General features: G+C 43.0%; 1 protein-coding gene across 1 annotated transcript; it reads left to right on the top strand.

Annotated features, from left to right (window-relative positions):
• LOC111960033 (protein NDRG2-like) lies at positions 1 to 26,081 on the top strand. Its single transcript, XM_070437830.1, is given in 19 exon segments — positions 1 to 212; positions 12,043 to 12,136; positions 14,261 to 14,302; positions 14,500 to 14,605; positions 14,977 to 15,003; positions 15,006 to 15,054; positions 15,056 to 15,094; positions 15,296 to 15,358; positions 15,612 to 15,672; positions 17,932 to 18,018; positions 19,047 to 19,103; positions 20,660 to 20,763; positions 21,098 to 21,136; positions 21,301 to 21,322; positions 21,325 to 21,354; positions 21,473 to 21,520; positions 22,115 to 22,150; positions 22,265 to 22,316; positions 22,540 to 26,081. Coding segments are annotated over 18 exon segments (1,101 nt in total). The 5' UTR covers positions 1 to 212; positions 12,043 to 12,061; the 3' UTR covers positions 22,704 to 26,081.
• The last annotated feature ends 441 nt before the right edge of the window (positions 26,082 to 26,522 follow it).

Below are 26,522 nucleotides of genomic sequence, written 5' to 3'. Positions count from 1 at the left end.
AGTGAAAGCAGACAGATCGACAAAGGTATTAGAGAGAGGGAAGAGAAAGACGAATGCAGAGGGCAAGAGAGAGAGAGAGCTAGAGAAAAAATAGACATATTATTGAGAATAGAGAGAGTGAGATCCAGGTGCTCTGATAGTTATTCAGCTCATGTTTGACTGCAGGTGTTTTAGAGACTGACTGGCCTCTCAGAGGGGTTGAACAATGCAGGGTGAGTAAGCCACTCAGACACTTCCACACACAAACGCACACACTTGGGTGTGTGAGCTGTATCTGTACAGTCGTGTTATCAGCACCCAGCAGAAACATAGCAGTACAGGGACACGCCTCAGTGAACGCAGGACGCGAGCTATAGATCAAGGTTGAGACCGAATATCCTGGAGCCACCCAGAAATAAGTTAAAATAATGGAAAAGTAACAACTCCACAACTCTGATATTCTCCCACAGGGATTCACTTACTGTAACAGTGCTTTTTCATAAAAAAAATACATCAAATATTAAAAGAATAATTGTTGATTTCGATAGGCAGATAACTGTGTCAGGGTAATTCTAATAGAACGGGTGTCCATAACTCTGGTCCTTGAGGGCTGTAAGAGTCCACAGGTTTTCATCAGGCTCTGTTCACTATGGCCTATAATAGGTCAGATGTGTGCCGTCTGTTGACTACAGGCCAGGGGTATGTCGTCTGTTGACTACAGGCCAGGGGTATGTCGTCTGTTGACTACAGGCCAGGGGAATGCTGTCTGTTATCTAAAGGCCAGGGGAATGCCGTCTGTTGGAACTTACAGGCCAGGAATGCTGTCTGTTGTCTAAAGGCCAGGGGAATGTTGTCTGTTGTCTAAAGGCCAGGGAATGCTGTCTGTTGTCTAAAGGCCAGGGGAATGCCGTCTGTTGACTACAGGCCAGGCGGAATGCTGTCTGTTTGTCTATAAGGCCAGGAAATGTTGTCTAAAGGCCAGGGGAATGCTGTCTGTTGTCTAAAGGCAGGGGAATGCTGTCTGTTGTCTAAAGCCAGGGGAATGCTGTCTGTTGTTCTAAAGGCCAGGGAATGCTGTCTGTTGTCTAAAGGCCAGGGGAATGCTGTCTGTTGTCTAAAGGCCAGGGGAATGCTGTCTTTGACTACAGGCCAGGGGAATGCTGTCTGTTTCTAAAGGCCAGGGGAATGTTGTCTGTTGTCTAAAGGCCAGGGGGGAATGCTGTCTGTTGTCTAAAGCCAGGGGAATGCTGTCTGTTGTCTAAAGGCCAGGGGAATGCTGTTCTGTTGTCTAAAGGCCAGGGGAATGCTGTCGTTGACTAAAGCCAGGGGAATGCTGTCTGTTGACTAAAGCCACGGGTAATGCTGTCTGTTATCTAAAGGCCAGGGGAATGCTGTCTGTTGTCTAAAGGCCAGGGGAATGCTGTCTGTTATCTAAAGGCCAGGGAATGCCGTCTGTTGACTACAGGCCAGGGGTATGTCGTCTTGTTGTCTAAAGGCCAGGGGAATGCTGTCGTTGATTAAAGGCCAGGGGTATGTCGTCTGTTGACTACAGGCCAGGGGTATGTTGTCTTAAAGGCCAGGGAATGCTGTCTGTTGTCTAAAGGCCAGGGGAATGCTGTCTGTTGTCTAAAGGCAGGGGAATGCGTCTGTTGTCTAAAGGCCAGGGGAATGCTGTCTGTTATCTAAAGGCCAGGGGAATGCCGTCTGTACTACAGGCCAGGGGTATGTCGTCTGTTGTCTAAAGGCCAGGGGAATGCTGTCTGTTGTTAAAGGCCAGGGATATTCGTCTGTTGACTACAGGCCAGGGGTATGTTTGTCTAAAGGCCAGGAAATGCTGTCTGTTGCTAAAGGCCAGGGGGAATGTGTGCTGTTTCTAAAGGGCCGAGGAATGTTGTCTGTTGTCTAAAGGCCAGGGGAATGTTGTCTGTTGTCTAAAGGCCAGGGGAATGTTGTCTGTTGTCTAAAGGCCAGGGGAATGCTGTCTGTTGTCTAAAGGCCAGGTGTATGGAGTTGGCTCTCTGGCCAGTCAGTCAATGATTGATCAATGAAGGGTGAACAGAGAACCAACAGAGACCGGGATGGGACACAGCAGATCTCAAGGGCACTGACCTGTATTACCTTGTATCAAAGCAATATCTACTGTAGCCACGTAATACCATCCATTCCACAACAGAAAGATGTGATTTCTGGAAAGCTAAAGAATAGCATCCACTTGAGGGAGATGAGACTCTGTGGTGAAAAGCATCCAGAAAGATGTGTTTCCTCAGATGACTTACTGATCCTTTAGCTGTGTTTCTGTGTTCTTCTGTTCTGATTCATGATCCTCTTCAGATTCATGATCCTCTTCTGTTGGCAGAACCAATCGAGAGATCAGGGCTCATATTTATCAAGCGTCTCAGAGAAGAAGTGCTGAGCTGATCTAGGATCAGCGATTTAGATCATAATGAATCAAATTATTATGAACAGGGAGGACCTGATCCTAGATCAGTTCTTCTACTCTGAGACGCCTGATGGTCAGAGGCCCATATCTGTGTCACTACTCCTTGTAACACTTGGTAGTCTCTGTAGTGGAAGAAGTCTATCCAGGTGGCAGAGTAATGAGGTAGAAATGGTCCGAAAGGTTGTTGACATTTCGCATATTGGTCCAAGGCTGCCTGATAGCGGTTCAAAGACCTGACGCCGTGGCAGTCGAAGCTCACTTGAGAGAGCTGAACTATTCTATCACAGAGTAATATTGTAGTCCTTGATGGTGAATCAACAATCAACACGGTCCTGTGTGGCTCAGTTGGTAGAGCATGGCGCTTGCAACGCCAGGGTTGTGGGTTCATTCCCCACGGGGGGACCAGGATGAATATGTATCAACTTTCCAATTTGTAAGTCGCTCTGGATAAGAGCGTCTGCTAAATGACTTAAATGTAAACAAGTGTTTACTTCACTGAAGCTACACTTACAGTATTCCTCATACCTGGGTTGCATTCACTGGAGAGCATAATAATAGAAATATCAGATAGATCAGATAGAAATATATTATGTAGAACAGATATGCTTCTATGGAGTGAGCATATGGAATTGGCCATTGTTACCTTGCGTTGATTTTATAGTGTACCATTTCTAGTGTTGATTCAGGTGTTAAATTAACACTAATTTGTGTAAAATTACCCCAGTGTTGGTGTTAAGACAACCAGGGTTAAATCAAAACCACGCCCGTCATTCTCATATTTCCCAGCATGCTCTATTACAGTTAGATTTTTGAATTGTTTGTTTCAATATTTCAATATCTATACTTATTGCACTCGTTACTGAAATGGTTGTTCCAGTTGAGATACTTTAGGGCATGGTTTCCCAAACTCAGTCATGGAGACCTCAAGGCGTGCACGTTTTGTTTTTTGCCCTGGCGCTACACAGCTGATTTTAAATAATTAACTTATCATTACGCTTTAATTATTTGAATCAGCTGTGTAGTACTAGGTCAAAAGCCAAAACGTTCACCCCTTGGGAGTCCCCAGGACAGAGTTTGGGAAACACTGCTGGGTAGTCTTATATCTTAGTCTCCCCAACCCGGCAGTCATTCTGAATGCAGGTTGTGGGTGAATAAAAATGATAACTGTTGGATATCCCCACGCTGGCTGGGTTCCAAGATGTAAGATGACGCCGGACTGGATGGCCGCCATATTGAAAGTTCCGAGCCAACTTTGCTATTTTATGATTTTGTCTATTTTCACAAAAGGTATCCGCTATCATTTCTTACAACCAACTTGCCAGTGTACAGTCACTTGATAATAAGATGGATTGGTGCGGCTGGCTTCCGGGTTAAGCGAATACTGTGTCAAGAAGCAGTGCTGCTTGGCAGGGTCGTGTTTCGGTGGACGCATGGCTCTCGACCTCTGCCTCTCCCGAGTCTGTGCGGAAGTTGCAGCGATGGGACAAGACTGTACCTACCAATTGGATATCACAAAATTGGGGAGAAAAAGGGGTACAAAGTAATTAAAAAATATATAATTATTTTTATTTTTATATGAAATACAAAAAAATTTACAAAAAAACTACTTACTGCTATTCTAGTTGCCGGTGAATTTAATGCCACGTCGTTATGAAACGTGATACCCAATTTATAAGGTGAATGCACCAATTTGTAAGTCGCTCTGGATAAGAGCGTCTGCTAAATGACTTAAATGTAAATGTAAATGTACATCAACACGTCTCCCTCAAAAGTCCTAGGACACTGTTATTCTACCCGCAAGCATGCAAGGCCCTCCCTTGTCGGCCATTCGGCAAATCAGATCATGTTTACAAGCAGAAGCTCAAACAGGAATTACCCGTCACTCGCTCTGTTGTGAAATGGTCACCAGAATCATAGATTATGCTACAGGATTATGCTGATGATACTGATTGGAATATGTTTCGGGACTCCGACGATTACATCAACGTGCTAACCACCTCCATCACCGGCTTCATTAGGAAATGCATTATCGACATTCTCCCCACAGTGAAGGTTCGCTGCTTCCCCAATCAAAAGCCCTGGATTAACACTGAGGTTGGCGATAAACTAAAGGACAGGGCTGCCGCACACAGGGCTATCACAGACAACCCTGAGGCTACGGCTGAGAACAGGAACAAGTACACAATATAACCTCCGCAGAGCAAAAGGTCAATATAGGAATTAGGTGGAATCATACTACATAGGCTCTGACGCCCGCCGCATGTGGCAGGGGCTACAGTCATTACGGATTACGAAGGAAGACCCAGCCGTGATCTGCCCAATGATGCCTCTCTACCAGACAAACTCAATGCATTATATGCACACTTTGACAATAACAAGATTGTGCGGGGCCGCCACTGACTAAAGGCCAGGGGAATGCTGTCTGTTGTCTAAAGGCCAGGGGAATGCGATGTGAGATGTGAGGGCCGCCAATGACTCAGAAGATTGGATGATCTCACTCTGAGGCCGACGTAAGTGAAGTCTTTAATCAGGTCAACCGATGATATTCCAGGGCGCGTTCTCAGTAGCATGTGCAGAACAGCTGGCAGGCATATTCACGGTAATTCTCAACCTCTTCTTGTCCCAGTCTGTAATCCCCACATTCATGTCCACATTCTTGTCCCCCAGAACACCATTGTCCCCTCCAAACTCGTCACCAAGCTTAGGAACCTGGGACTGAACACCTCCCTCTGCAACTGGATCCTGTACTTCCTGACAGGCCAACCCCAGGTGGTGAGGGTAGGCAACTTCAACTCCGCCATGCTGACCCTCAGGAGTGTGTGCTTAGTCCCCTCCTGTATTCACTGTTCACCCATGACTGTCTGGCCACGCATGACTCCAACACCATCATCATATTTGCTAACGAAACAACGGTGGTAGGCCTGATCACCGGCGACAATGAGCCAGCCTACAGGGAGGAGGTCAGTGACCTGGTAGTGTGGGGCTGGAACAACAACCTCTCCCTCAACGTCAGTACCACCAAGGAGCTGATAGTAGACTACAGAAAACGGGGGTCGAACACATCCACATCAACAGGACTGCAGTGGAGCAAGTTGAAAGTTGAAAGTTCTTTTGTGTCTAAATCACTAGGAACTTAAAATGGTTCACACACATGCTTACAGTCGTGAAGAAGGCGCGACAACGCCTCTTCACCCTCAGGAGGTTGAAAAGGTTTGGCATGGGCCCGCAAATCCTCAAAGTTATAGAGCTGTACCATTGAGAGCATTTTGACTGGCTGCATCACTGCTTGGTATGGAAGTTGCACCGCCCACAATCGCATGACGCTACAGAGGGTGGTGCGGACAGCCCGGTACATCACTAGGACCGGGCTCCATGCCATCCAGGACCTCTATACTGACTACATACATGCACACCAACTCACATACAATCATCATATACGCTTCTGCTACTCTGTTTATCATATATCCTGATGTCTAGTCACCTTACCCCTATACATATCTATCGATCCAGTATCCCTGCCCATTGTAAATATGGTAATGACCTTGACCCTGTATATAGCTTACTTCATCGTGTTCATTGTGTTCTTCTTATTTTATGTGTTTTTATTGTGTTTTTGTTCTACCTTGTTATTTTTAGTAATACACTGTTATTGATTACTGCATTGTTGGGTTTAGAGCCTTCAAGAAAGGCATTTCACTGTACTTGTGCATGTGACCTTGAAACTTGAATTACACATCACTTTGCAAGTCAGGATAATGTGACTTGGAGGTCTGATGTTGCCTGTAAATCATGCGTTTCAGGCCACTCTATTAGGGTAAAACTAGCCCCTCAAAATAAGTCCTTATCAAATATGTGTTGTATTGTGTTAATTCCTTTAATGTTAATGATTTTTTTTCATTTTTTTTCTTTTGGAAAAGTTTTGTTGAATTTCCTTTTAAAACAGCTCATATTTTCGCACATCATTTTATACACATAAAAACGGCATAAAATTATAAAACACAGTATTTGAATATTTACATTTAAATTAGTTAAAAAGTACATGTTGTTATAAACAATAGAAACAACCATGAATAAAAGTACGTTTTCTTGTAAAAAACATCCAATTCTGTAAAAGCCATTTAAAATGTGTACAAATTATTTAACAAAGATAAGTACATGTATCACTTTGTTGAAAGGCTGTTGAAAGGCTGTCTTCGGTCCTTTGTACAGGAACAGGGTGAGTCCTTATCAAACTCGCCCCCTCCTGCTCCTCCGAATCAATTGACGTCCAGTCCGTCGGGGCCCAGAGGAGATACCTCCCCTAGGCGCCGCAGCGCTGTCAGATCGTGGCCGCCGGGGCATTGGCTGTTGTGTGGGACGCTTCGCCTGGAGTCGAGGCCCCCTTTCTTCTGTACCACCCCAGGGCTACCATGGCCACTGCCTGGGGGGTGGTCTCTACTCGTTTTGCTACCAGCAGGTTGCGGGAGGACCACAGTGCATCCTTCACACGTGAGGGAGGGCCAGAGCTTGGTGAAGGCCTTCGGCCCACCCCATACAGCACGAACTGGGGCGTTAGGTCCTCCCCTGCTGGCAGAAACAGGGAGATCAGGGGGCCTGCTCCCTTCCATAGGTCCCTGGTGGCTCTGCACTCCCAGAGCAAGTGCCCCACCGACTCATCTTGGCCGCAGCGTGGTCGGGGGCACGCGGATGTCCTCGCCATTCTTCGGGAGTGCATAATGGCCCTGACCGGGAGGATCTCATGGGCGACCATCCAGGACAGGTCCCGGTGTCGGTTCAGCAGAGCAGGATAGGCCATGTTGCGCCAAACCGTTGTGGGCTCGCCTGTAGCAAGCCCGCGCACTGGACACACTGGTTCCCYCTCCTGCACAAGAGAGAGAAGAGAGCAATGTTTAGTTAAAACRGTGACTGCCTCTWTTTCAAGTTTAAAATGTATTAAAAACTTTTGGAGCTGGACGTAGTGTGTGGGGAGCAGGAAAGAGACTGGGGCTCGCAGGTCGACCGGGATCAGCCTCAGGGTCCTGAGGTAAGATCCCAGCCAGAACCGTGCGACGGCCTGGGTCTTTTTGTTGACTGGGAAGTTGGCAAGAGGAAATGTAACACTGTATAGCAGCTGCCCAGGAACAAGTAGAGATCAGGCAAGCCTTAATGATCAAATATTTGCTAAGGATCTCACTTAGTGAAGGTCACAGTACTGAAAATGGATGAATGCAACAAAGAAATGTCTCTTCACTAACAAATACAGTCATGGGTGATAACTTTACAATTCACTCGAAAGGCAAGGCACTCTGGGAAATATTCAAATAAGGCTTTACACAAAGCAATGTCTTAATTTAACACTGAAAAGTGTGGACCAGTATAGACACTGGACCAGTTTTATATTTCACACTCTCAGTGTTGATTTAACACTGGAGTATTTGCTGTGCAGTGCGCAACATTTCTATCTCACGTTTTCAGAATGTTGCGCCCTCCTGAACGCAACCATGCCGCCTTCATAAGCTTCATGATTTTTAAACTGAACACATTGAGTTACATATGGCAGCTGTACTGACTACTCCACCGAATGGTCAGATTATATCCAAAGCCTGTGTAAACACAATTATCCAGCGAGAGCTATTTCCTGATGCGTAAAAGCTGATTTGCGTGTCAGGCTACCAAGCGCTTCAGGACCGATAACGGAAGCTAAGCAGCTGTTGAATAACATCCATAATACAAAGAGCAAACTGTTGAGAGCTAGAGACAGAGATATACATAGAGAGAGAGGGATGGGTGTTCAGCAGCCAACAGTCTCTTAGCTCCCCATCTCTCTCTCCCTCCATCTCTATGTAGTGACAGACGGTACCTCCTGTGCAGTTTAACCATTTTTACACGCTCTAAAACACACTGACTCACACACAGGGAGAGAGTGTGCTTGAGAGAGAGGGCAAGAGAGGAGAAGAGAGAGAGAAGAGATAAAGAGGGGCGGACAGAGAGAGAAGGAGGGTGGGAGCAAAGGAGAAAGGAACAGAGAGAGATAGCAAATGACAAATTGGCTGTATATACATACAGTGCCTTAATAAGAAAGTATTCATACCCCTTGAATTAATTTTTTTTTTTGATTGTTTTGTCACTGACCTAGACCATGTTCAAAGTGGAACGATGTTTTTCAATAATTTTACAAATGACAAGCTGAAATGTCTTGAATCAATAAGTATTCAACCCCTTTATGGCACCCCTAAATAAATTCAAGAGTAAAAATGAGCTTAACAAAGTTACCTAATACATTGAATGGACTCACTGTGCAATAATACTGTTTACATGATTTTTTATGACTACCTCATCTCTGTACTCAACTCATAAAATGATCTGTAAGGTCCCTCAGTCGAGCATCGAGATTCAACCACAAAGACCAGGAAGGTTTTCCAATGCCTCGCAAAGAAGGGCACTCACTATGAGGCCAATGTTAACTTTAAAACAGTTAAAGAGTTTAATGGTTGTGATGAGAGAGAGAGAGAGAGAGAGAGAGAGAGAGAGAGAGAGAGAGAGAGAGAGAGAGAGAGAGAGGCTAATACATAATCAACCTAACCGCTAGTCACATGACTGAATGATTGCCACATTCCAGTCGATAGCTAACCAACTAGCTCTGGCACATGACACATTGTGGCTGATCATTTTGTGAAACAGTGTGATGCAATGCTGCTGCCTGTGTAGAGCTCCGGTCTGAAGTAGTGCACTATATAGGGAATTGGGATGATGTCACTGTTTGTTGATTTGCAGAGAGCTGATTGACATTGTTATCCAAGATTAGGGCTTGTATTGTAATGAATTACTTGTGTACAACCAAACTGTACCGGGTGATTGTCTCTCTGATAATTATTCCGTTACCATTCCATAAAATTACTTTCCTGTCATGTGGCATTAGATTTGACATCTAGTCGCTCGCTATTAAAATGTTAATTTCTGTATTTGAAAGTACTAATATTATGAAGGGGATAAAATATCTTCTACGTTCTGAATAATGGAGTGGAATAAAGGCGCTTGTGAAGTGGTAGCATCGCCGCCTCCAGCTCACATATCTATGCTGTCAGCAAGGGTTGGAGTCCAGCCTACTGTCCTTTAAAATGTCATACAAATCTATATATATGACCCAGCACCCCTTTTCTGTCTTATGTAGAAACATTTGAAATTGTGTTTTTCACATTGGATAAAAGTTGAGATTCTTCAAAAACACTGCAGTTGAGCAACAATGGGAAGGTATTTCTGCTTTGAAAGGTGATAAACTTGTAACCCCACTTTTGACAAAATTAGCCTTGAATGTTTTGGTACACATACCGGAGAGCTCTTCTTTGTCTACACCCATTCAGCATCGTTCACACACTCTTAAGCCTTATCCTCACCCATCTCTTTAAGGATTCACATGTGAGGCCATGTGCTTAGCAGAGTGAGCCAGGTAGTGTAGTAAACAACCAAAGATTTCAAGAGTAAAAGTGTTGAAGATAGTAGCCTACAATAAGGAAACGCTCCAGGTCAAAATACACTTGATCTAGTCCTTGGTCTGTATCCTAATCTGACTTTGGTGCAGGTCATGTTGTTCTTCATTACCGTCTCTGGTAAACACACACTATATCAAATAAATACGTTTATTTGTCACATGCACAGGATACAGAAGGTGTATTTTTGAATGTGTGAAATGGTTACTTGCATAGTAACAATATCAAAAACAGAAAGTGTCCAGATAAATATTTTATCATTATTAGATGATGCTTACCCAGACACATGTGTCTAAATTGATGGGTCATGTGAAAGAGAGGCTATATAGCCACCCCCCAGCCACATCTAGCTAGGTGGATGGGTCTCAATTGTCTACACCTGTTCACATGTTCATGAAGTAAAATAAATGGCCGTAATCACCCCATGACACACCTGGCTAACTTGATGGGCCATGTACTCATCTGGTGAAGTGGAGTCTTGTTTGGACATGTATATTAACTGCTAAACAATGAACCATAATGCCAACCCATACAGTACTAGCAATACAAATGGATGGTCATATCGTGGCACCCCATATTATCGGCATATTCAACAGCGTTTAAGAAGTATATTACCTTCAACAGTGTTATCTTGTGATCAAGCTGTCAATGTTTTGTGATTATTGGTGTCGTAAAAATGTTAGCTAACGGGTTAGCAATTAGCATGTTTGACATTTCAGTGGAAATACTACTATTTGTGGTTCAGTAAAGAAAATAAGTCTGCATACCACTGCTGGCTTTCTTCTGAGGCTAAGCAGGGTTGGTCCTGGTCAGTCCCTGGATGGGAGACCAGATGCTGCTGGAAGTGGTGTTGGAGGGCCAGTAGGTGGCACTCTTTCCTCTGGTCGAAAAAAAAAAAATATCCCAATGCCCCAGGGCAGTGATTGGGGACACTGCCCTGTGTAGGGTGCTGCCTTTCGGATGGGACGTTAAACGGGTGTCCTGACTCTCTGAGGTCATTAAAGATCCCATGGCACTTATCATAAGAGTAGGGGTGTTAACCCCGGTGTCCTTGCTAAAATTCCCAATCTGGCCTTCAAACCATCACAGTCACCTAATAATCCCCAGTTTCAATTGGCTCATTCATCCCCCTCTTCTCCAAGGATAGCAAGGATTATCTGCACATACTGAGAAGCTCATGTTATAGACAGAAGCATGCTACATGGCAGACCAATCCGAATTCATCTCTCAGTCATGTCCAGTCCATCCATGGCTAGCAGGATGGTTCTTGTCTTTTTCCGTGGCTGAACCAACTAGGCTTGTAATTTCATTTTTTTTGTTGTATTTACAGATGCATACAAGTTTGTTATTAAGGCATATGAAAGTTCACATGTTCCAGGAGGCATTTTTGCCAAAAAACACATTTTGATGAGAATGATTCATTTCCTGAAACGGGTAACATATTTATAAAGTAACCTACTTCTTCTCTGAAGGATATCCTGTCCCTAAATTGCAACAGCCTGACGGAATAGAAAACACACATCTAGGGAAGGGATGTGCCAATGGTTAGCCACAAGCCAAGCTACAACCGCCATTTCATCATCCATCAGCCTTCAATGTGCACTTCCTCATTTCAGACAGGCTACTGTTTTGGGCACGGTCGATTTGATACGGAAAGAATAAAAAAACAGGCTATATTATTAGGCTCACAAGTCGATGATGTGCTATTTATCAAACAGTGACAGTGATGATTATATTAAGACGATTCAGGAGTACTCAACCTCCAAGTCGCTGTGAAGAGAGAGAGAGAGATGGGCAGAGTGTCGAGGGATGTTCTCTGTGTTTGAGACACACAGAGTCACAGGCACCTTAGGGGCCACACACACACTGGGATTACAGTTGAATAATGTCACCTTGGCACTACATTCTGCCTAATGTGGCCAATGTACGTCCCTCTGCTTGTTCTGTTTCTCTCTCTCTCGCTATCCCTCCATCAACCCTTATTCTTCCTAGTTAATTATATTGCTAACTTTAATTAGTAAATCACTTCCATGAAGTCCCGTGGAACTGCATAAATCCCAGTGGATTAAGGCAGAGTGTGTGTGTGTGCGTGTGCGTGTGAGAAAGACGCTTGAATTGTAATGTGTTTTCATTCATAAACGTGTTTATCTTCTCTAGGACTTGAACAAGTGACGCCATGACGACGGAGATGCAGGAGATCGCCATCACAGAGGAAAAACCTTTACTTCCTGGTCAGCCCGATCCTACAAAGGTACACACACATACTGTACACACACATACTGTACACACACACAGGCACATACACACACATACATACACACTGCCACATGCAGGCTGCCACATCCAGTCTTCAGAAAGTATTTACACCACTTGATTTCTAACACATTTTGTTGTGTTACATGGTGGGATTAAAATGGATTGAATTGTAATTTCTTTTGTCAACGATCTATACAGAATACTCTGTAATATCAAAGTGGAAGAAAAAGTACAAGATTGTAAAATAAAAAATACTAATATATCTTGATTTAGATAAGTATTCATCCCCCTGAGTGAATACATGTTAGAATCCCTTTTGGCAGTGATTACAGCTGTGAGTCTTTCTGGGTACATTTCTAAATGCTTTGCACACCTGGATTGTACAATATTTGCACATTATTTCAAAATTCTTCAAGCTCTGTCAAGGTGGTTTTTGATCATTGCTACACAACCATTTTCAAGTCTTGCAATAGATTTTCAAGCTGATTTAAGTCAGTACTAGGCCACTCAGGAACATTCAATGCCGTCTTGGTAAGAAACTGCAGTGTATATTTGACCTTGTGTTTTAGGTTATTTTCCTGCTGAAAGGTGTTGGAAAGCAGACTGAACCAGGTTTTCCTCTAGGATTTTTCCTATGCTTATCTCTGTTCCATTTATTTTTATCATAAAAAAACTGGTTCTTGCCGAAGATAAGCATACCCATAACATGATGCAGCCACCACCATGCTTGAAAATATGAAGAGTGGTACTCAGTAATGTGTTGTGTTGGATTTGCCCCAAACATAACACTTTGTATTCAGGACATAAAGTACATGTCTTTGCCACATTTTTTGCAGTTTTACTTAAGTGCCTTATTTCAAACAGGATGCATGTTTTGGAATCTTTTTATTTTGTACAGGCTTCCTACTTTTCACTGTGTCAGTTAGGTTAGTATTGTGTAGTAACTACAATGTCGTTGATCCATCCTCAGTTGTCTCCTATCACAGCCGTTAAACTGTTTTAAAGTCATGGCGAAATCTCCTTCATCTCCGGCAACTGAGTTAGGAAGGACGCCTGTGTCTTTGTAGTGACAGGGGTATTGATACACCATCCATAGTGTTATTAATAACTTCACCATGCTCAAAGGGATATGCAATGTCTGCTTATACATTTTTTTGCCATCTACCAATAGGTGTCCTTCTTTGCGTGGCATTGGAAAACCTCCCTGGTCTTTGTGGTTGAATCTGTGTTTGAAATTCACTGCTCGACTAGGGACCATACAGATTATGTGTGGCGTACAGAGATCAAAAATCATGTTAAACACCTTTATTGCACACTGTTAGTCCATGCAACCTATTATGTGACTTGTTAAGCACATTTTTACTCCTGAACATATTTAGCCTTGCCATAACAAAGGGGTTGAATACTTATTGACTCAAGACATTTCAGCTAGCCATTAAAAATGTCTAAAAACATAATTCCACTTTGACATTATGGGGTATTGCGTGTGACAAAAAAAACGTAATTTAATCCATTTTAAATCGGCAACAAAATGTGTTCAAAGTCAAGGGGTGTGTCTTTGTGTGTGTGTGTGTGACTGCATGTGTTCTCGTGTGTGTACTTGTGTAGTTGCTGGGCTAGGCTGGCTCAGACATGAGAGCTTGGTTGATGTCATAGCCCTGAGGGTGTGTAAGAGGAGAAGCTCTTCTTCTGTTGTTGTGCAGAACAGAGCTGGAGAGGAGGGTTGAGATGTGTTGTCTCAGTGCTGCCATCTGCTGACTGTGGACTGTTAGTGGAATTACAGACTCAAATGCATGAACCAGGACCATATTCCAAGAGTGTCTCAGAGTAGGAGTGCTAATCTATGATATCAGGTCCGCCGTGTCCATAATCATAATACATTGATCTTATTCATTATGATGTAAAAGATAGAAACTTATCCTACTTTGTGAATACGGGCACAGGACTCGTGTTAGTGGGTTTATACTGTGAAAAGTATTTGCCAATGAACAGCTTTAAATATTCAAGAGGTTCCAAGATGTACTTCAAAATTATATTGTGTGTCAGATATATGTCTGGTTCTGCCTACTGTTGTACCCAAAACCAATAGAGACCTGAACGGTTTTCTCCATCTTTGTAGGATGTTGAGGCTGCAGCTCGGATACTGTTGGACCAGGGCCAGGTAACACTGTTTCTGAATAAATGACCGTGTGTCGTGTCTGTGTCAGTGAAGGTATGATTGTTCAACATATGTTTGTGTGTGTATGGTTTTATTTCTGTATGTGGAAGAATGTTCACTGTGCATATTTGAGTGTGTGTGTGTGTGCGTAGCTTAGTGTTATGGTAGTATATGTGTGTAACTCTCTCCCTCCCTCTCAGGAACACAGTATTGAGACTCCACATGGTCTCCTCCACGTGACTCTCCATGGAACCTCCAACACACGCCGTCCCGCCATCCTCACCTTCCACGACGTGGGCCTGGACAGTGAGTCTCTGTCTCTCTCTCTCCTTTTATTACTCTGTCTTTACCTTTAATCGCTGCTTTGTTTCCCTTTCCTCAGTCATCCCCTACAGCAATATGCCTTTTTTAGTTTTGAGTTTCTCTTCAGTTCTGCGACTGCCCTTTCTTCAACTTTTTCTTTTTTATGGTGAATGATTTATGCTTTTCAAGTTCTGACTTTCACTTTTTCTTTCTCTCTCGTTCCCACTCTCTTTCTCCACATCTCTCTCTTTCTCACATCTCTCTCTCTTCTCTCTCTCTCTCTCTCTCTCTCTCTCTCTCTCTCTCTCTCTCCTCTCTCTCTCTCTCTCTCTCTCTCTCTCTCTCCCTCTCTCTCTCTCTTCTCTCTCTCCCAGGTAAAAGCTGCTTCTCTCCTCTGTTTAAGTTGAGGAGATGCAGGAGATAGTGAAGAACTTTACCCTTGTCCACATCGATGCCCTGGCCAAGAGGAGGGGCCACCGCCTATCCTATGGGGTGTGTGTGTGTGTGTTGTGTGTGTGTGTGTGTGTGTGTGTGTGTGTGTGTGTGTGTGTGTGTGTGTGTGTGTGTGTGTGTGTGTGTAGTGTGTGTGGTGTGTGTGTGTGTGTGTGTGTGTGTGTGTGTGTGTGTGTGTGTGTGTCGTGTGTGTGTGTGTTTAATTGTTCATATAAACATGTTCTCGCTCATGTGTTTTAGATACCAATATCCGTCCATGGAGCAAATTGCAGAGATGATCCCTGCTGTCCTGACGTATTTCAAGTGAGTCAAACTTATTTCATCGTCATTATATAATACTTGCTTGTTTACTGTCTTGTCCACCACAAAAAAATGTATTACTTAGTATTCTCAAACGTATACTGGCATTCACAACAGACATGTGGTCACTAACAGAAACTCTGTCACTAAGTCGATACTCTGTACTGAAATACAGATGTATATTACAGTCCAGACATGTCTATCCATGTGGTCACTATCAGAAACTCTGTCACTAAGTCTGTACTCCCTGTTCTAGTTTCCGTACTGTCATCGGAATTGGAGTGGGATCGGGTTCTTACATTCTCTCCAGGTTCACAGTGAGTGTGTTCTTATCATGTTACTTCCCCCTGTATCAGTTCATACAGCTGCCCTGCCATAAATCACATTATAAACACGGTAGTTCGAGCACTGAATGCTGATTGGCTGAAAGACGTGGTATATCAGACCGTATACCACAGGTATTACCAAAAATGACTTTTTACTGCTCTAATTAAGTTGCTAACCAGTTTATAATAGCAATAACAATAATAGCAATATTGCTTAAGTATACTATGCTGTTAGTTCTGTTATGTTATATATCTTGGTACTAGTCTGTGCATTGAACTAACATGGGTTAGTGTAGTGGGGTAATGTTTATCATATAACCATATTATATATACCCCATATTAGACCCATAATAAGACTAAGCAATTAATGGACAAAGTCTATTAGAAAGTATATCTGACTCCATTTAACATTCTAGTAAACCCTCAAATGTGATCCGTAATAAGACTAAGCAATTAGCCCATGACATGAATTATCTGACTCCATAAGATGAATCGCAATAGGCCAGAGCCTAAAGTTGAACCAGGTGCAATCAGCTCTTATGGGTTTAGCTGGCTAAGATCAAGGAATGGTCATGAGAAGTGAATATCAAATCAAGTATTATTTTAATAACTTTGTAAAGTGAATGGATTCACATACAAGGCATAAAGCTTAAGTTACAAACCATTAACAAGCATTATGAAGCATTACCCTAGGCATTACCCTAAGCATTACTCTAGGCATGTAGATCATATGTCTGTGTGTAGTGAGAATTAGCATCAAACAATATTTAAAAAATGTAAAAACGAATGTGTTTGGTTGCTAAGTTATCTACATGTTCTCCACCGACAGGTCATAAGAGCAATTGCAATTTCTAAGCAGAGGGTCTGCAAAATAAATGTGTTAAAGTGTGTTTAGACCCAATCAGGAAGTAGAGACTTGACTGCATCTTTAAACATGGATGAAATGGTATATGACTAAATCACTGTTCTGTCTCGAGAGACAGAGCTGTCAACAAAATGTATTTCAAACCTGACAAAATCACATTCAAATATCAGTTTAAAGCTGTGCTATCTTTAGCAGGCCGCCTTCTATCAGATGAGGATGACAGCAACATTCAGAATAAAACGTGTGAGATCTAAAGCTCACCCACTGCTTGTGTGAATCAAATATGATTTACACAACTTTGTAAACCCAGTCTGAGCAGAGAGAACATAGTTTAGGTTGAGCCTGCATTAGCAAAATAGCAAATAGCATTAGCAAAATCTTGCTATATAATTATCTCCTCAGTGTATCCCAGTGCTTGCTTCTTTTTGTCAGTTCATACAATTCAGCAGTCTAAGATACTATATATGAACTATTGTCGTGGAAATTCAGTACTGTGAAAGACTTGGTCATTTCATCAAACAATCATCTTTATTTAATATCGATTAATTATTTCAATAATGAGGCTTGTCAACCCCCCCCCCCCCACACACACTTTAGGTGCCTTTTGGCAAACTCCAAGCGAGCTGTCATGTGCCTTTTACTGAGGAGTGGCTTCCGTCTGGCCACTCTACCAGAAAGCCTGATTGGTGGAGTGCTGCAGAGATGGTTGTTCTCCCATCTCCACAGAGGAACTCTAGAGCTCTGTCAGAGTGACCATCGGGTTCTTGGTCAGCTCCGTAACCTAGGCCCTTCTACCCCGATTGCTCAGTTTGGTCGGGCGGCCAGCTCTAGTCATTTTTATTATTAGATAAAAATAAAAAAAGTTTAATAACTAGTCAAGTCAGTTAAGAACAAATTCTTATTTACAACGACGGCCTTGGTAGTTCCAAACTTCTTCCATTTAAGAATGATGGATGCCACTGTGTTCTTGGGGACCTTCAATGCTGCACCTGATCTCAATTTTGGGTCTCATATCAAATGGTCTGAATACTTTTGTAAATAAGGTATTTCTGTGTATCTAAAAATGTGTTTTCGCTTTGTCATTATGGGGTATTATGATTAGATTGCAAAAAAAAAGAAGATTTAATCCATTTAAGAATAAGGCTGTAGTGTAAGAAACTGTGGAAAAAGTCAAAGGGTCTGAATACTTTCCGAAGCCACTGTTAATACTGACAAATGTTTTACTCTCGCTTTCATTTACTCTCTCTCTCTCTCTTCTCTCTCTCTCTCTCTCTCTCTCTCTCTCTTCTCTCTCGCTCTCTCTTCCTCTCTCTCTCTCTCTCTCTCTCTCTCTCTCTCTCTCTCTCTCTCTGTCTCTGTCTTCTGTCTCTGTCTCTGTCTCTCAGATTGCCCATCCAGACTCAGTTGAAGGTCTGGTTCTCATCAACATGGACCCTGAGACCAGAGGGTGGATGGACTGGGCGGCCCAGAAGGTTACTCTCCGTTTAATATGTTTAAAAATATATATTTTAAAGTCTTTTGTATTAAATATTATCATTACTCGGAAGCCCAGAAGGTTCTTTTGTATTTGTATTTATTATGGATCCCATTTGCAACTACAATTCCCGGGGTCCAGCAAAATAAAGGCAGTATATACCATTTTAAAAACATTACATTTCATTCACAGCACATTAAGTGTGTGCCTTCAGGCCACTACTCACCACATATCTACAACACAAAATCCATGTATGTGTGTGTGTGTATAGTGCGTATGTTATCATGTGTGTGTGCATGTGTCTGTGCCTATGTTTGTGTTGCTTCACAGTCCCTGCTGTTCCATGAGGTGTTTTTTAATCTGTTTTTTAAATATAATTTTACTGCTTGCATCAGTTACTTGATGTGGAATAGAGTTTCATGTAGTCATGGCTCTATGTAGTACTGCCCTCCTCCCATAGGTAGGAATTACTTTTGCTTCCCTCCAGGCCTGAGGGCACACACTTTCTAGTAGGCTTAAATTGAAGATATGGCAAATAAGAGTGGCAAAATTGTCCGCTATTATCCTAAGTAACTTTATTGACCACCAAATCCCCTAGTTTCAGACTCCTAATTATCCTTACCCCTCTGAAGACTATCCACTTCCACGCCAGTCAGAAGATCTTAAGTGTTTTATCTCTGAACACTAAACGTTGGTTTCTCCACGACTGTAGGATAAGGGGAACAGGGGGTGTGTTCATGAATGTTCATATGTTCATGAATACTAGCAGCATTTCCATCAATTTGACTATTAGATCCAATATCAGTCCAAAATCTTATTCAAGTTCATCAAGTAGCGTTTAGGGGAGGAAAACAGTATTCATGGTGGTTTTACTGTGCTGTATGATATTGACTAAGCTGTTATTACTTTTTCTTATATCTCTCTGTCTGTCTGTCTGTCTGTCTGTCTGTCTGTCTGTCTGTCTGTCTGTCTGTCTGTCTGTCTGTCTGTCTGTCTGTGTCTGTCTGTCTGTCTGTCTGTCTCTAGATCACTACCCTGACCTCCTCCCTCACAGAGCAGATCCTGAGTCATCTCTTCAGCCAGGTGTGTGTTTATGTGTGTCTGTGTGTATGTGTGTGGTAAAAAAGACTGTGTGTTATTATAGACTGTAACCTGATGTGTTTTTTTTTAACTATTGAACTATCTATCTTTATACTATAAAACACACAATATTTGACATAGTAAGGACTTAAACTCAGCAAAAAATACCCTGTCTTTCAAAGATAATTCGTAAAAATCGAAATAACTTCACAGATCTTCATTGTAAAGGGTTTAAACACTGTTTCCCATGCTTGTTCAATGAGCCATAAACAATTAATGAACATGCACCTGTGGAACGGTCGTTAAGACACTAACAGCTTACAAATGGTAGGCAATTAAGGTCAGAGTTATGAAAACTTAGGACACTAAAGAGGCCTTTCTACTGACTCTGAAAAACACCAAAAGAAAGATGCTCAGGGTCCCTGCTCATCTGCGTGAACGTGTTAGGCATGCTGCAAGGAGGCATGAGGACCCTGGCAGATGTGGCCAGGGCAATAAATTGCAATGTCCGTACTGCCGAAACGCTTAAGACAGCATACAAGGAGACAGGACAGCTGATCGTCCTCGCAGTGGCAGACCACGTGTAACAACACCTGCACAGGATCGGTACATCCGAACATCACACCTGCGGGACAGGTACAGCATGCCAACAACAACTGCCCGAGTTACACCAGGAATGCACAATCCCTCCATCAGTGCTCAGACTGTCCGCAATAGGCTGAGAGAGGCTGGACTGAGGGCTTGTAGGCCTGTTGTAAGGCAGGTCCTCACCAGGCATCACCGGCAACAACGTCGCCTATGGGCAAAAACCCACCATCGCTGGACCAGACAGGACTGGCATAAAGTGCTATTCACTGCTCTTCAACAGGTATGATGGTCGGATTGGCATTTATCGTCAACGGACTGAGTTTGTTGTCATTTCAGGCAATCTCAACGCTGTGCGTTACAGGGAAGACATCCTCCTCCCTCATGTGGTACCCTCCCTGCAGGCTCATCCTGACATGACCCTGCAGCATGACAATGCCACCAGCCATACTGCTTGTTCTGTGCATGATTTCCTGCAAGATAGGAATGTCAGTGTTCTGCCATGGCCAGCGAAGAGCCCGGATCTCAATCCCATTGAGCACATCTGGGACCTGTTGGATCGGAGGGTGAGGGCTAGGGCCATTCCCCCCAGAAATGTCCGGGAACTTGCAGGTGCCTTGGTGGAAGAGTGGGGTAACATCTCACAGCAAGAACTGGCAAATCTGGTGCAGTCCATGAGGAGGAAATGCACTGCAGTACTTAATGCAGCTGGTGGCTACACCAGATACTGACTGTTACTTTTGATTTTGACCCCCCGATTGTTCAGGGACACATTATTCCATTTCTGTTAGTCACATGTCTGTGGAACTTGTTCAGTTTATGTCTCAGTTTTTGAATCTTATTATGTTCATCCAAATATTTAGACATGTTAAGTTTGCTGAAAATAAAGGCAGTTGACAGTGAGAGGATGTTTTCTTTTTTTGATGAGTTTAGTAAGGACAATACTGTTGTGTAATTTCTGTCTTGGTTTATAGGAGGAGATGTCAGCGAATGCAGACCTGGTGAGGTCACACAGAGATCGCATCTCTAAAGCCCCCAACCTCATCAACATTGAGCTGTTCTGGAGAAGCTACAACAGGTACACACATACACAGTCCCATTCAAAATCCTATTTCCCCTAACCCCTAACCCATGCTCTTTCCCTAACCTTAACCCAAAAACCTAACCTTAACCTTAACCCTAAAACTAACCCTAGCTTCTAAACCTAATCCTAATCCTAACACTAATTCTAACCTTAACCCTAAACCCCCTAGAAATAGCATTTGCCTGTGTGGGGACCAACAAAATGTCCCCAGTTGGTCAAATGTTTGTTTATTTACTGGACTTCTGGTCCCCACAAGAATACACACACACAAATACACACACACAAACCTACTAGTTTAACCTCCCCTTCCTCCTTTCCTCTCTTACAGCCGCAGGGATCTGATCATTGACCGTAACAGCAACTTCAAGTAAGTTTCTCACCCCTTAAATCAGCTGTGACAACAGTATGGAATATGTCTCTCACTCGATCTCTCTCTTTTTCTCTCTCTCTCTCCCTCTGTCTTGCTCGCTCTCTCTCTCTCTCTCTCTCTCTCTCTCTCTCTCTCTCTCTCTCTCTCTCTCTCTCTCTCAGGTGTCCCGTGATGCTGGTGGTTTGGGTGATCAGGCCACTCATGAGGAGGCTGCTGTAAGTCTTCTACATACGTTAGACCTCAGTATGGACCTACAATTTAACCATCGAACACAGGTAATGTGAATGTAGTGGTGTGATTTAATAAACGTGTTATTCTGTTCTTGTCCACCAGGTGGAGTGCAACAGCAAACTGGACCCAACAACAACCTCATTCCTCAAGGTACTCAAGCTCTACTCATGAGTTTTGTGCTGGCATAATAGCCTTGTTTATACCTGCTGCTAACATGCATCGTTTGTTCTGATCTTGTCCACACTCTGATTGTGCCCATGTTTTCAGAAGTATGGTATTAAAATGTGTCTCATATCCGGCCACTGTCTGTATTGCCACCAGATTTCCTGGTCCCTCCCGATATGCGTATTTTTTTGACAGCTATTCTTTCAAAATAATATTGATTTTAAGACACATATTGATGCCATAAGTCAACGGTGCCACCTGTCAATGATTTTGGGAGGCAGGATAATTATGATTTAAATAGTTTCACTGTCCATATCCGTCTACACAATGCATGCCTGACTCCCCCGGAGGTGGTCAGGAAGATGTGATCACAATCGGATCACAATGTGTCATTAATCTTATACACCTGTCTGAAAATGTGGGCACAATCAGAATGAGGACAAGATCAGGACAACAGATGCAAGTTAGAACCAGGTATAAACGGGGCTTTAGTTGCTGCCACGTAGCTCTGGCATCGGTATCAAACCTCTCTGTCAATGCAATACATCCTAACCTTTCTGTCATCCTCTTCTTCCTCAGATGGCTGATGCTGGTGGTCTTCCCCAACTCACCCAGGTAACACATTTCACACTTAACTGTGTTACGATTCAGATACACCACACAATATTTATCTATACATTACATATACATTAAGTACAATATAATGTATCTTCTGATGTCTGCTTACAGCCCAGCAAACTGACTGAGGCGTTCAAGTACTTCATCCAGGGGATGGGCTACAGTAAGTTCTCCTCCGTTTCTAATCTGTGGCAATGAGGAACTACTGTGACCTGTAGTGCTACTGTCTCTCTATATCAATCTAATAACCTTCCCCTCTCTCCCCTCCTCTCTGTGTCCCCTCTCTCTTTTTCGCCATCTCCGCCCTCTCTCTTTTTTCCTCTAAATCTCACCCTCTCTCTCTTTTACCCTCTCTCTCTCTCTTTTACCCCCTCCCTCTCCCACAGTGGCATCGTCCGTCATGACCCGTCTGTCTCGTTCGCGCACCACCTCGCTGTCTTCCTCTTACTCCATGGAGGGGGAGCGCGAGCGTTCTCGTACCCTGTCTCAGAGCTCTCAGGGTGGGCAGATGCCCCCCAGCCCCTCCCATACCATGGAGGTGTCCTGCTGAAGAGAGAGAGAGAGAGAGAGAGAGAGAGAGAGAGATGGCTGGAGAGCTAGAGGGATGGATGGAGAGCTAGAGAGATGGAAGGAAAGCAAGTGGGATGGATGGAGAGCTAGAGGGATGGAGAGCTGGATGGATGGATGGAGAGCTAGAGGGATGGAGAGCTAGATGTATGGGTGGTGGGTGAGAGTGGGATGATAGCATTTGTCACTAACCCACTCCCACATCTCTTAAACCTGTCATTCCCCCAGACCAGCTAACAGAAAGAGACAGAGACAGAGGGAGAGATATGCAAAAGTAGATGTAGTAAAAGTAGAGGGACAGAGGGAAAATGAAAGACCCTTACTAAAACACTGTCCTCCCACAATTCATCTCATTCTAAAACACTGTCCTCCCACAATTCATCTCAACCTCATCTATTCATCTCTTTAGAGAGAAAGAGAGAGAGAGAGATCTTCACCTAGACAGCGAAGGATAGGGGGAATGGATAAATGAAAATAGGAAATGGAAGAAAGGGAGAATTTAGGAACGAGGGAATATAGAAAAAAAGGTAGCAAGGAAAGGGCATTTTAGGGGCATCGGCCAGTCCTCTCTCCCTCCCTCATTCGGAAAGTCTGTCAGCCAATAGAGCCCTTTAACCTATGGAGTGGGAGGGGTCTGTAGTGACCTCACCGTAGTGTTAACCAATAATAATAATTATGATAATGAGAAATATGACTATGATATTAATGCTATTAATAATTATACTGACAATGATGTAATAGTAATGTTTTAACAATGTTTCTCTTTAATTTTAAAGTTTGAAATATTATGAAATAGAAGAAAAGACTAGCAGAAATACTTATAATGAAAATGTGTGTCTGTCAACTCCTTTAATCAATTTGTTATGATTTTTTTGTATTGTTGCTTTTTGTAACTTGCCTCAGTGAAGGGGTGAGGCTTCTCATTGGTCAAGTGAACCTTAACCATAGCAACAGCCAATGAAAGTCTACTTCCTCCTTACTGTTGCCGGGTAGATCATGTCTTCCATTAGCCCTGTTCAAGTGACACATTTTTGTTCCCATGAGGGGATTGGGGTGGGCGAGTAAGGGGGGTGTGCTTGTTTGACTGTGTGGAGCATCTGCATGCCTGATCTGATTTCAGCCAATGTGAATATAGACGGAATATTTCCTTTTCTTTTGTATGCAAAAATATGGTTTGTTGGGTTTTCTGGGTGTGGTGGGTGGTGTGTGTGTGTGTGTGTGTGTGTGTGTGTGTGTGTGTGTGTGTGTGTGTGTGTGTGTGTGTGTGTGTGTGTGTGTGTGTGTTTGTGCCATGTGTGTGTGTGTGTGTGTGTGTGTGTGTGTGTGTGTGTGTGTGGCTGTGTGTTGTGTGTGTGTGTGTGCGCATGTGTGTTTGTTATTACGCTTTTGGGCAAAGATTAGCAGATGACGATGATGAGGATGGATGAAGAAGAGTGACAATGTTATAGTGAGTTAACTCCTACACGAGTAAATCAGTAACAAGTGCTTCCAATGCTGCTGGCAGTCCCAGACTCAGCCAGCAGGGGTCACTGTGTTTGTCCAATAGGCTTTATGACGACATACATGTAGCTGCATGCTATGGAGTGAAGTTCCCCTCTAGCTACAGATCTAGGATACGCTTCCCCTCCACCAATCCCAACCTTAACCATTAGTGAAGAAAATGCTAAACTGACTCAAGATCAGCATCTATGGGGCAACTTCCCCCTATTCCAGCCTGCAGTCCTCATCAAAGAGATAAGATAGCAAATACCTTGTTGAACAAGCACACTGTACATGTTGTGTGATAGCTAGATGTAGGCATTGCATAGCCCTATAGTGATGCACCGATCATGACTGACAGCTGAGAGCACCAATACCAAGTCTATGACTTTGACTGACAGCTGAGCGAACCAATACCTTGTCTGTCTGTTTGACTGTCAGCTGAGAGAACCAATAGCATGTCTCTCTGAAGTCAGGAGGTATGTGGAGTGGACAGTACTGGACTAGAGTATAGAGGTATCCGTATAGAGTAGGGAGTGTGAAATAAGGCATTATTGTGTAACTGTGTGTTCCAGGGTGTTTGTGCGCGTTTGTGACTGTGTTTATGTGCGGTGCAAGTGTGTGTGCATTTGAAAGCTCTCATACCTTCTAAGCACAATTTAAGAGGCGAGATGAGGAAAGGATAGAACCCTTCCCCTGTCCCATTGGACCTTCTTATAAATCAACAATGAACCAGCCCCTACACGGCCAACTCCCTAACCCTAAACACTACACCCTAAACCTAGAGGGTGACTGTCCACACTCATCAAGTCATACTATAGGAACCCTTCTCTGTATGAATCTCAGAACAGTTAGAATGTTGTAGACTTGTCATATACTCAAAGTCTAAGCTAATAGCAGTTTTATAGGATTGTTTTATAGGATTGTAATACACTTTCAGTGAAAACTGAATGTTAAATTGTCAGTGTGATCTACATATAGTAAAAGGTTATAGACTAAAAGTACATCCATATGAAGCTTAACACTGCCCTGATCCTAACCAATGGACTGAACACACTGTTATATGACCCAAATACAGAATACACTTGGAGAGCTGTGTGTATGTTTTCGAGTGTGTGAATGTGTGTGTGTGTGTGCGTGCAATGTGTGTGTTTGGTTTCCGTAGTTCCGTGCAATCATTAATATGGCTTATATAACGATTAAAAAGTATTACTTTGAATTTTACAATCCTGTTTGCTCGTTTCTTTCTGATTCTCTTCAGAGTTCCTCCCCTTCCTCTCTTTTTATAGTAGTCTGGTTGGATGGTTGTTGATGAAGATACTGAGGATAGGTCGGTTGAGAAGAGTATTGTGATGATGGGGGTGATGATGATGTTCCTAGATAATAATTGGAACGTTATGTTGATGATATTTAGGCTCCTCCTAGTCTTGCATTGAGAATCAACCAATCTGGAATGGGAGCCTGGACTAACACAGGGGAAATGGGTGGAGCCTAATAGTTTACCAATAAAGGGAGAAGGGGGGGCTTACTGTTTGAGTTGAGTGTGCTGGGCTGTGTGAATGTACGCTTGTCCATTTCTTCTTTTGTTTTTACTCTCGTTTTTCCTTCAATCATACTCTTTTATTTTCCTCTTTCATTGTTGACCTTTTAGTGTTAGTTTACTGCCTCAGTGTGTTCACAAGTTAGACAACAGTGTGTTAGTTCTTGTGTCACTTTTTTTAGCAACAGCACTAAACAAATGGGAGAATAATATAAATAATTAACAAAACATTTAAAAATAACAGAATACAATCAAATGTACTTGTGTCTAATGTGTCTGTGTAATAAAATGAACAACCTAAAACATTAATGAGTAGTAATAAAAGACAAGAAGAAATCTTGACTATGTTCTTTTCTTTATTCGTCCAATTTGTGGTATTCAAAATGACATTGGAGTGAGTTTACATCAGAGAGGACATTGGGAATTGCTTGTACAAACGTGTGTATGAATGTCTACTGTGTTTAGGCTATGTTTTGTTTCAGAACGACTTCAACCAATCAGGCGTCTTCTGCTGTACTTATCCATATACTTGTTATGTTGCCGTGGTTCACCTGGTTGCTAACCGACACAACCCACCACACGCTGCATTTTCCTACAGAGAACAATAGTACTTCCTGGCATGGCAAGAGAAACCCAACTCCTCTCTCCTCTCTCCTGGACTTAGAAAGTCCAGGACCCAGTTGCACAGAGCGGGGTCGAGACCCAGAGTCTCGAGCTTAATGACGAGTTTGGAGGTTACTATGGTGTTAAATGCTGAGCTGTAGTCCATGAACAGCATTCTTA

The sequence above is a fragment of the Salvelinus sp. IW2-2015 genome, linkage group LG37 (assembly GCF_002910315.2).
Source record: "Salvelinus sp. IW2-2015 linkage group LG37, ASM291031v2, whole genome shotgun sequence".
NCBI classification, from domain to species: Eukaryota; Metazoa; Chordata; class Actinopteri; order Salmoniformes; family Salmonidae; genus Salvelinus; species Salvelinus sp. IW2-2015.
Note: the sequence above shows the minus strand (reverse complement) of the source record. Positions and strands in the feature narration are given on the sequence as shown.